At 46.2% G+C, this 11,659-nt stretch overlaps 1 protein-coding gene across 1 annotated transcript in view; it reads right to left on the bottom strand.

Moving 5' to 3' along the window:
* The window catches only part of LOC135533508 (replication factor C subunit 1-like), a gene marked incomplete at its 5' end in the record, with an annotated part of 65,247 nt that overhangs the window by 17,248 nt on the left and 36,340 nt on the right, over positions 1-11,659 (bottom strand). The window contains 9 exons of the mRNA XM_064960800.1: positions 2,592-2,758; positions 3,320-3,406; positions 3,484-3,579; positions 4,550-4,687; positions 5,029-5,117; positions 5,540-5,654; positions 6,443-6,558; positions 7,237-7,645; positions 10,900-11,004. Coding sequence (XP_064816872.1) covers positions 2,592-2,758; positions 3,320-3,406; positions 3,484-3,579; positions 4,550-4,687; positions 5,029-5,117; positions 5,540-5,654; positions 6,443-6,558; positions 7,237-7,645; positions 10,900-11,004 — 1,322 coding nt within the window. The remainder of the gene's footprint in view (positions 1-2,591; positions 2,759-3,319; positions 3,407-3,483; positions 3,580-4,549; positions 4,688-5,028; positions 5,118-5,539; positions 5,655-6,442; positions 6,559-7,236; positions 7,646-10,899; positions 11,005-11,659) is intronic.

The raw sequence follows: 11,659 nt of genomic DNA, 5'->3' as shown, positions 1-11,659 counted from the left end.
ATACAACCTGAATGCATTAGACAAAGGGGGGTACCTAGTCAGTTATACAACCTGAATGTATTCAACCACCTAGTCAGTTATACAACCTGAATGCATTAGACAAAGGGGGGTACCTAGTCAGTTATACAACCTGAATGTATTAGACAAAGGGGGGTACCTAGTCAGTTATACAACCTGAATGCATTAGACAAAGGGGGGTACCTAGTCAGTTATACAACCTGAATGCATTAGACAAAGGGGGTACCTAGTCAGTTATACAACCTGAATGCATTAGACAAAGGGGTACCTAGTCAGTTATACAACCTGAATGTATTAGACAAAGGGGGTACCTAGTCAGTTGTACAACCTGAATGTATTCAACCACCTAGTCAGTTATACAACCTGAATGTACTAGACAAAGGGGGGTACCTAGTCAGTTATACAACCTGAATGCATTAGACAAAGGGGGTACCTAGTCAGTTATACAACCTGAATGCATTAGACAAAGGGGGGTACCTAGTCAGTTGTACAACCTGAATGTATTCAACCACCTAGTCAGTTATACAACCTGAATGTACTAGACAAAGGGGGGTACCTAGTCAGTTATACAACCTGAATGCATTAGACAAAGGGGGGTACCTAGTCAGTTATACAACCTGAATGTATTCAACTGAAATGGGGGTACCTAGTCAGTTATACAACCTGAATGCATTAGACAAAGGGGGGTACCTAGTCAGTTATACAACCTGAATGCATTAGACAAAGGGGTACCTAGTCAGTTATACAACCTGAATGCATTAGACAAAGGGGGTACCTAGTCAGTTATACAACCTGAATGCATTAGACAAAGGGGGTACCTAGTCAGTTATACAACCTGAATGCATTAGACAAAGGGGGTACCTAGTCAGTTATACAACCTGAATGCATTAGACAAAGGGGCTACCTAGTCAGTTATACAACCTGAATGCATTAGACAAAGGGGTACCTAGTCAGTTATACAACCTGAATGCATTAGACAAAGGGGGTACCTAGTCAGTTATACAACCTGAATGCATTAGACAAGGGGGCTACCTAGTCAGTTATACAACCTGAATGCATTAGACAAAGGGGGTACCTAGTCAGTTATACAACCTGAATGCATTAGACAAAGGGGGTACCTAGTCAGTTATACAACCTGAATGCATTAGACAAGGGGGGTACCTAGTCAGTTATACAACCTGAATGCATTAGACAAAGGGGGCTACCTAGTCAGTTATACAACCTGAATGCATTAGACAAAGGGGGGTACCTAGTCAGTTATACAACCTGAATGCATTAGACAAAGGGGGGTACCTAGTCAGTTATACAACCTGAATGCATTAGACAAAGGGGGGTACCTAGTCAGTTATACAACCTGAATGCATTAGACAAGGGGGGTACCTAGTCAGTTATACAACCTGAATGCATTAGACAAAGGGGGCTACCTAGTCAGTTATACAACCTGAATGCATTAGACAAAGGGGGGTACCTAGTCAGTTATACAACCTGAATGCATTAGACAAAGGGGGGTACCTAGTCAGTCATACAACCTGAATGTATTCAACCACCTAGTCAGTTATACAACCTGAATGCATTAGACAAAGGGGGGTACCTAGTCAGTTATACAACCTGAATGTGATCAACTGAAATGTGTCTTTAACCCAACCCCTCTGAATCAGGGAGGTGCGTGGGGGGGGGGGGGTTGTCGATTTAAGGCAGCCCCCGGAGAACCGTGGATTAACTTCCTCGTTCAGGGGGGCAGAGCGACAGATGTTTACCTTGTCAGGTCGGGGGATTCGATCCAACAACCTTCCGGTTACCGGCCCAACGCTCCAACCACGATGCTGAGTTACAGTGTTTATGTGGGGATCAGTCAATGTAGATGAATGAGGCCCTAATCTACGGATTTCACGACTGGGAATACAGATACCAATCTGTTGGTCACAGATGACTTCAAAAACAAAATGGACCTCAGGTCTTATTGTACATTCAATTTGTCATCGATAAAATGCAATTGTGTTTGTTGTCCGTAGCTTACGCCTGCCCCCATACCATAACCCCACCTCCACCGTGGGGCCCTCTGTTGACATCAACAAACACCATAACCCCACCTCCACCGTGGGGCCCTCTGTTGACATCAACAAACACCATACCATAACCCCACCTCCACCGTGGGGCCCTCTGTTGACATCAACAAACACCATAACCCCACCTCCACCGTGGGGCCCTCTGTTGACATCAACAAACACCATCACCCCACCTCCACCGTGGGGCCCTCTGTTGACATCAACAAACACCATAACCCCACCTCCACCGTGGGGCCCTCTGTTGACATCAACAAACACCATAACCCCACCTCCACCATGGGGCCCTCTGTTGACATCAACAAACACCATCACCCCACCTCCACCGTGGGGCCCTCTGTTGACATCAACAAACACCATAACCCCACCTCCACCGTGGGGCCCTTTGTTGACATCACCCCACCTCCACCATGGGGAGTGTGTGTGTGTGTGTGTCTGAGTGTGTGTCTGAGTGTGTGTCTGAGTGTGTGTGTGTGTCTGAGTGTGTGTCTGAGTGTGTGTGTGCCTCACCCAGCAGCAGCAGGTTTAACATGTATGTAGTTCTCCTGGACGAAGAGGGGGGCCAGGGAGTAATCGTGGAAGAACAAGTCCGACTTGTCAATCAACGTCATGTGACCTGACTCCTCCCCCTTGGAGAACACCTTCCGGCACACGTCGAACGGACCCAACTTCATGTCCTGCACACACACACACACACACACACACAGCATGGATACACACACACACACCATGGATACACACACACACACACACACCATGGATACACACACACACACACACCATGGACACACACACACACCATGGATACACACACACACACACCATGGTAAACACACACCATGGTAAACACACACACACACACACAATGGATACACACACACAAACACACACAATGGATACACACACACACACACACGCCATGGATACACACACACACACACACACACACACCATGGATACACACACACACACACCATGGATAAACACACACACACACACACACACACACACACCATGGATACACACACACACACACCATGGTTAAACACACACCATGGTTAAACACACACCATGGTTAAACACACACTCAGACACACACACACTCAGACACACACACACTCAGACACACACACACACACACACACACACACACACACACTCAGACACACACACACACACTCAGACACACACACACACACACACACACACACACACAACAGGATGACACAGACTCTGACCTTGCGTGCGTTGTTGGCGTCCTCTTTGACCCGGTCGTAGGTCATGACCTTGTCCTTAGCCGACCACATGCTCAGGTTGTGGAGGACCTGAAGACCAGTTGCCACGGTTATTGATGGTTGTCACGGTTAACGACATCTATTGAAGTATTCATTCCCTTATTTACCTGTCGGATGTCCTGATTGGATGCCAGGATCATCTCGTTGAGGGCAGGAGGCGGGACTTTCAGCCCCTCTTTGAAAGCAATGGACATCATGGCACCCTGAGAGAGACGAGAGGGGGGAGGAGAGGAGAGGGGAGAGAGGGACAGGGGAGAGAGAGGAGGGAGAGGGGGAGAGGAGAGGAGGGGAGGAGGGAGAGGAAGAGAGGAGGGGAGGAGGGGAGGGGAGAGAGAGGAGGAGGGGGGGGAGAGGAGGAGGGAGGAGGAGGGAGAGAGAGAGGAGGGGAGGGGAGAGAGGGACAGGGGTGAGAGGAGAGAGACGAGGAGAGGAGAGAGTAGGAGAGGAGGGGAGGAGAGAGGAAGAGAGGAGGGGAGGGACAGGGGAGAGAGGAGAGGGGAGGAGGGGAGGTGGGAGAGAGAGGGGAGAGAGGAGAGGGGAGGAGAGAGAGGCAGAGAGGAGGGAGAGAGAGGGGAGGGAGAGGAGAGGAGGGAGAGAGAGGGGAGGGAGAGAGAGGGACAGGGGAGAGAGAGGAGGGGAGGGACAGGGGAGAGAGAGGAGGGGAGGGACAGGGGAGAGAGAGGAGGGGAGGAGAGGGGAGAGAGGGACAGGGGAGAGAGAGAGGAGGAGAGGAGAGAGAGGAGGGGAGGGGAGGGAGGGGGAGAGAGGAGGAGGGGAGGAGAGAGGAGGGGAGGGGAGGGGAGAGAGAGGAGAGAGAGAGAGGAGAGGAGGAGAGGAGAGAGGAGGGGAGAGAGAGGAGGGGAGAGAGAGGAGGGGAGGAGAGGGACAGGGGAGAGAGAGGAAGAGGGAGAGGGGAGGAGGGAGAGGAGAGAGATGGAGGGGAGGAGAGACGGAGGGGAGGAGAAGGACAGGGGAGAGAGGAGGTGGGAGAGAGAGGAGAGGTAAGATGAAAAGAGAGATAATAGAAAACAACTTTGTTCCATTTGAATCTATATTGACGTGTTTCTGCTTCTGTGTGTTCCTGAGTCTGTGTGTGTATGTTCCTGAGTCTGTGTGTGTGTGTGTGTGTGTGTGTGTGTGTGTGTGTGTGTGTGTGTGTGTGTGTGTGTGTACCTTGATCTGCTCCAGTCGTGGTCTCTGGAAGCGCAGGTCAAAGCAGTAGTTGGCCAGAGAGCGGATCTTTTGATGGTTACGGTCATTACACATACAGATGATGGGGATCCTGGACTGTTTAATCAGACCTATCATCTCCTACAGGGGTCAGAGGTCAGAGGTCGTTACACATACAGATGATGGGGATCCTGGACTGTTTAATCAGACCTATCATCTCCTACAGGGGTCAGGGGTCAGGGGTCGTTACACATACAGATGATGGGGATCCTGGACTGTTTAATCAGACCTATCATCTCCTACAGGGGTCAGAGGTCAGAGGTCGTTACACATACAGATGATGGGGATCCTGGACTGTTTAATCAGACCTATCATCTCCTACAGGGGTCAGAGGTCATTACAGATGGGGATCCTGGACTGTTTAATCAGACCCATCATCTCCTACAGGGGTCAGAGGTCATTATAGATGGGGATCTGGGTACCTGTATCCCTCCGCGGTCTTCGTTGCCGGCCATGCCATCAATCTCATCCATGATGAGAACATGTTTACTACTGACTGTCTGAGACGAACCTGGAGAGAGAGAGGAGAGAGGGGAGGGGAGAGAGTGGGGAGGGAGAGAGAGAGAGAGAGGGGGGAGGGGATAGAGAGAGAGAGAGGAGGGGAGAGAGAGAGAGGGGGAGGGGAGAGAGAGGGGAGGGGAGAGAGAGAGAGAGAGAGAGAGGAGGGGAGAGAGAGAGTGGGGAGGGGAGAGGGAGAGAGAGAGGGGAGGGGAGAGGGAGAGAGATGGAGAGAGTAAACAAATAAGAAATATAATTCAATTCCATCGACAAAGTGCAATATGGTTGCAGAAAAATGATGTGTGTGTGGTGATGTGTGTGTGTGATGTGTGTGTGTGGTGATGTGTGTGTGTGGTGATGTGTGTGTGTGGTGATGTGTGTGTGTGTGTGTGTGTGTGGTGATGTGTGTGTGTGTGTGTGTGTGTGTGTGTGTACCTGTGTAGAAGTTGTTGATACTGGTGTTGTTCAGAGACTCAGCGATCACCTGTTTCAGACTGTGCTTACTACGAGTACAGCTGGCATTCATCTCTACGTAGCTGTAGCCCAGCTCCTACACACACACACACACACACACACACACACACACACACACACACACACACACACACACACACACACACACACACACACACACACACAGAGAGAGACAAACAGAAAGTGAGATTTGAACCAGACGAGAGGAGGACAGAGAGTAGTTCAGGAGACAAACAGAAAGTGAGATTTGAACCAGACGAGAGGAGGACAGAGAGTAGATCAGGAGACAAATAGAAAGTGAGATTTGAACCAGACGAGAGGAGGACAGAGAGTAGTTCAGGAGATAAACAGAAAGTGAGATTTGAACCAGACGAGAGGAGGACAGAGAGTAGTTCAGGAGACAAATAGAAAGTGAGATTTGAACCAGACGAGAGGAGGACAGAGAGTAGTTCAGGAGACAAACATAAAGTGAGATTTGAACCAGACGAGAGGAGGACAGAGAGTAGTTCAGGAGATAAACAGAAAGTGAGATTTGAACCAGACGAGAGGAGGACAGAGAGTAGTTCAGGAGACAAACATAAAGTGAGATTTGAACCGGAGAAGACGAGAGGAGGACAGAGAGTAGTTCAGGAGACAAATAGAAAGTGAGATTTGAACCAGACGAGAGGAGGACAGAGAGTAGTTCAGGAGATAAACAGAAAGTGAGATTTGAACCAGACGAGAGGAGGACAGAGAGTAGATCAGGAGACAAATAGAAAGTGAGATTTGAACCAGACGAGAGGAGGACAGAGAGTAGTTCAGGAGATAAACAGAAAGTGAGATTTGAACCAGACGAGAGGAGGACAGAGAGTAGATCAGACTGACCTCACAGACCAAGGCAGCGGTGGTGGTCTTGCCCACGCCAGGAGGTCCAGATAACAGCGCTGCCTTGAAGCTTGAACCGTTATCCTTACTACTGGTGAACTTACCAAACCCTCTCCCTGGGAGAGAGGGAGAACACATACATTATTTATCTACTACTAAGAGAGTATACAAACACTACTAGACAGAGCGAGAGAGAGATGAGAGACAGCGACAGAGAGATGAGACAAAAAGAGAGAGAGAGATGAGAGACAAAAAGAGAGAGCGAGATGAGAGAGACAAAAAGAGAGAGCGAGATGAGAGAGACAAAAAGAGAGAGCGAGATGAGAGAGACAAAAAGAGAGAGAGAGATGAGAGAGACAAAAAGAGAGAGAGAGATGAGAGAGACAAAAAGAGAGAGATGAGAGAGACAAAAAGAGAGAGAGATGAGAGAGACAAAAAGAGAGAGAGATGAGAGAGACAAAAAGAGAGAGAGATGAGAGAGACAAAAAGAGAGAGAGATGAGAGAGACAAAAAGAGAGAGAGAGATGAGAGAGACAAAAAGAGAGAGAGAGATGAGAGAGACAAAAAGAGAGAGAGAGATGAGAGAGACAAAAAGAGAGAGAGAGAGATGAGAGAGACAAAAAGAGAGAGAGATGAGAGAGACAAAAATAGAGAGAGATGAGAGAGACAAAAAAAGAGAGAGAGATGAGAGAGACAAAAAGAGAGAGAGATGAGAGAGACAAAAAGAGAGAGAGAGATGAGAGACAGCGACAGAGAGAGAGACAAAAAGAGAGAGATGAGAGAGAGAGACAGACCTGCTGGTTTAGCCCCTCCCACTGCATGGTGGGTGTGCCAGTTCTTCAGCCAGCGAAGCAACTTATTGGCTTGGCTCTGGTCTCCCTGCTGACCAATCACAGCCTTCAGATTCTGGGGGCGGTACTTATCCACCCACAGCAGACTGAAATCTTCACCCGCGAATGAGGGCAAAGACAGAGTGGCAGAGGAGGAAGATGATTGGCTCCTACCCCCCAAGTCCAGCCCTCTTTTGACCCCTGAACCTGAACCCCTCCCTAGGAGGGTCACGCTGTCCCCTACCCTGACTCCTCGCCCCGACGCTGAGCCAGGTTTGGAGGGGCTGGGGGTCATGGAGCGAGTTTTGGGGGACTTTTTGGGGGTGCGGGTGGTGGTCTTGGTGTCCGGTGTTCTGCTCTTAAATCCCTTGTTCTGATAGGACGAAAGAGGAGATACAACAAATTAACATCCGCACCAGGAAGACAGAGGAGACACAACATCCTGACCAGGAAGACAGAGGAGAGACAACATCCTCACCAGGAAGACAGAGGAGAGACAACATCCTCACCAGGAAGACAGAGGAGAGACAACATCCTCACCAGGAAGACAGAGGAGAGACAACATCATCACCAGGAAGACAGAGGAGAGACAACATCCTCACCAGGAAGACACAACATCCTCACCAGGAAGACAGAGGAGAGACAACATCCTCACCAGGAAGACATAGGAGACACAACATCCTCACCAGGAAGACATAGGAGAGACAACATCCTCACCAGGAAGACAGAGGAGACACAACATCCTCACCAGGAAGACAGAGGAGAGACAACATCCTCACCAGGAAGACAGAGGAGAGACAACATCCTCACCAGGAAGACAGAGGAGAGACAACATCCTCACCAGGAAGACAGAGGAGAGACAACATCCTCACCAGGAAGACAGAGGAGAGACAACATCCTCACCAGGAAGACAGAGGAGACACAACATCCTCACCAGGAAGACAGAGGAGACACAACATCCTCACCAGGAAGACAGAGGAGAGACACAACATCCTCACCAGGAAGACAGAGGAGAGACACAACATCCTCACCAGGAAGACAGAGGAGAGACAACATCCTCACCAGGAAGACAGAGGAGAGACACAACATCCTCACCAGGAAGACATAGGAGACACAACATCCTCACCAGGAAGACATAGGAGAGACAACATCCTCACCAGGAAGACAGAGGAGAGACAACATCCTCACCAGGAAGACAGAGGAGAGACACAACATCCTCACCAGGAAGACATAGGAGACACAACATCCTCACCAGGAAGACATAGGAGAGACAACATCCTCACCAGGAAGACAGAGGAGAGACAACATCCTCACCAGGAAGACAGAGGAGACACAACATCCTCACCAGGAAGACAGAGGAGAGACAACATCATCACCAGGAAGACAGAGGAGAGACAACATCCTCACCAGGAAGACAGAGGAGAGACAACATCCTCACCAGGAAGACAGAGGAGAGACACAACATCCTCACCAGGAAGACATAGGAGACACAACATCCTCACCAGGAAGACATAGGAGAGACAACATCCTCACCAGGAAGACAGAGGAGAGACAACATCCTCACCAGGAAGACAGAGGAGACACAACATCCTCACCAGGAAGACAGAGGAGAGACAACATCATCACCAGGAAGACAGAGGAGAGACAACATCCTCACCAGGAAGACAGAGGAGAGACAACATCCTCACCAGGAAGACAGAGGAGAGACAACATCCTCACCAGGAAGACAGAGGAGAGACAACATCCTCACCAGGAAGACAGAGGAGACACAACATCCTCACCAGGAAGACAGAGGAGAGACAACATCCTCACCAGGAAGACAGAGGAGAGACAACATCCTCACCAGGAAGACAGAGGAGACACAACATCCTCACCAGGAAGACAGAGGAGAGACAACATCATCACCAGGAAGACAGAGGAGAGACAACATCCTCACCAGGAAGACAGAGGAGAGACAACATCCTCACCAGGAAGACAGAGGAGAGACAACATCCTCACCAGGAAGACAGAGGAGAGACAACATCCTCACCAGGAAGACAGAGGAGACACAACATCCTCACCAGGAAGACAGAGGAGAGACAACATCCTCACCAGGAAGACAGAGGAGACACAACATCCTCACCAGGAAGACAGAGGAGACACAACATCCTCACCAGGAATGTTCCCCCTCACCTCTACATTAGTTATATTAGTAGTATTACATGAGTTATATTAGTAGTATTACATGAGTTATATTAGTAGTATTACATGAGTTATATTAGTAGTATTACATGAGTTATATTAGTAGTATTACATTAGTTATATTAGTAGTATTACATTAGTTATATTAGTAGTATTACATTAGTTACATTAGTAGTATTACATTAGTTACATTAGTAGTGTTACATTAGTTACATTAGTAGTGTTACATTAGTAGTATTACATGAGTTACATTAGTAGTATTACATGAGTTACATTAGTAGTATTACATGAGTTACATTAGTAGTATTACATGAGTTACATTAGTAGTATTACATGAGTTACATTAGTAGTATTACATGAGTTACATTAGTAGTATTACATGAGTTACATTAGTAGTATTACATGAGTTACATTAGTAGTATTACATGAGTTACATTAGTAGTATTACATGAGTTACATTAGTAGTATTACATGAGTTACATTAGTAGTATTACATGAGTTACATTAGTAGTATTACATGAGTTACATTAGTAGTATTACATGAGTTATATTAGTAGTATTACATGAGTTATATTAGTAGTATTACATGAGTTATATTAGTAGTATTACATGAGTTATATTAGTAGTATTACATTAGTTATATTAGTAGTATTACATTAGTTATATTAGTAGTATTACATTAGTTATATTAGTAGTATTACATTAGTTACATTAGTAGTGTTACATTAGTAGTATTACATGAGTTACATTAGTAGTATTACATGAGTTACATTAGTAGTATTACATGAGTTACATTAGTAGTATTACATGAGTTACATTAGTAGTATTACATGAGTTACATTAGTAGTATTACATGAGTTACATTAGTAGTATTACATGAGTTACATTAGTAGTATTACATGAGTTACATTAGTAGTATTACATGAGTTACATTAGTAGTATTACATGAGTTACATTAGTAGTATTACATGAGTTACATTAGTAGTATTACATGAGTTACATTAGTAGTATTACATGAGTTATATTAGTAGTATTACATGAGTTATATTAGTAGTATTACATGAGTTATATTAGTAGTATTACATGAGTTATATTAGTAGTATTACATGAGTTATATTAGTAGAATTACATGAGTTATATTAGTAGTATTACATGAGTTATATTAGTAGTATTACATGAGTTATATTAGTAGTATTACATTAGTTATATTAGTAGTATTACATTAGTAGTATCATATTAGTTGTATTACATTAGTAGTATTATATTAGTTATATTAGTAGTATTACCAGGTACTTTAGACCAGAGCCCAATGTTCCCCCTCACCTCTACATTCGTTATATTAGTAGTACTATATTAGTTATATTACTAGTATTATGTTAGTTATATTAGTAGTATTACCAGGTACTTTAGTAGTATTATATTAGTTATATTAGTAGTAGACCTCACCTCGGCCTCGGCAGCAATCAGGTACTTGGACTTCTTCCCTGGTGTACTTCTGATGAGCTCCAACAGACCATCCTCATCCAGGATCTTAGTTCCAAACCCCTCCGCCTGGAGACAGAGAGAGGAGAGAGAGGAGAGAGAGAGGAGAGAGAGGAGAGGAGTGAGGAGCTATATTGAACAAAACTGAGGTCAAAGGGAGAGAACGAGAGAGAGAGCGAGCAGAGAGGAAACAAGCGAGAGAGAGCAAAACGAGAGAGAGAGCAAGCGAGAGAGAGCGAACGAGAGAGAGAACGAAACGAGAGAGAAGAGAACGAGAGAACGAGAGAAAGAGAGAGAAAGAGAGAGAGAAAGAAAGAGAACGAGAGAAACGAGAAAGAAGAGAGAACGAGAGAGAAACGAGAGAGAGAAACGAGAGAGAAGAGAACGAAGAGAAGAGAAGAGAAGAAAACGAGAGAAGAAAACGAGAAGAAAACGAGAAAACGAAGAGAGAAGAAACGAAAAGAAAACGAAGAACGAAACGAAGAGAGAGAGAGAGAGAACGAAGAAAAGAGAGAGAACGAGAAAACGAGAAGAGAGAAACGTGAGAGAGATCGAGAAAGAGAGAGAACGAGAAAACGAGAGAGAGAACGAGAAAACGAAAGAGAGAGAAAAAGAGAGAGAGAACGAAGAGAGAGAGAGAAACGAGAGAACGAGAAAACGAGAGAGAGAGAAACGAAGAAAAGAGAGAGAACGAGAGAGAGAAACGAGAGAGAGAGAGAACGAG

This window comes from Oncorhynchus masou, unplaced genomic scaffold, assembly GCF_036934945.1.
Source record: "Oncorhynchus masou masou isolate Uvic2021 unplaced genomic scaffold, UVic_Omas_1.1 unplaced_scaffold_2416, whole genome shotgun sequence".
Classification (NCBI taxonomy): Eukaryota; Metazoa; Chordata; class Actinopteri; order Salmoniformes; family Salmonidae; genus Oncorhynchus; species Oncorhynchus masou.
This window is presented reverse-complemented; position numbering and strand designations above follow the sequence as displayed.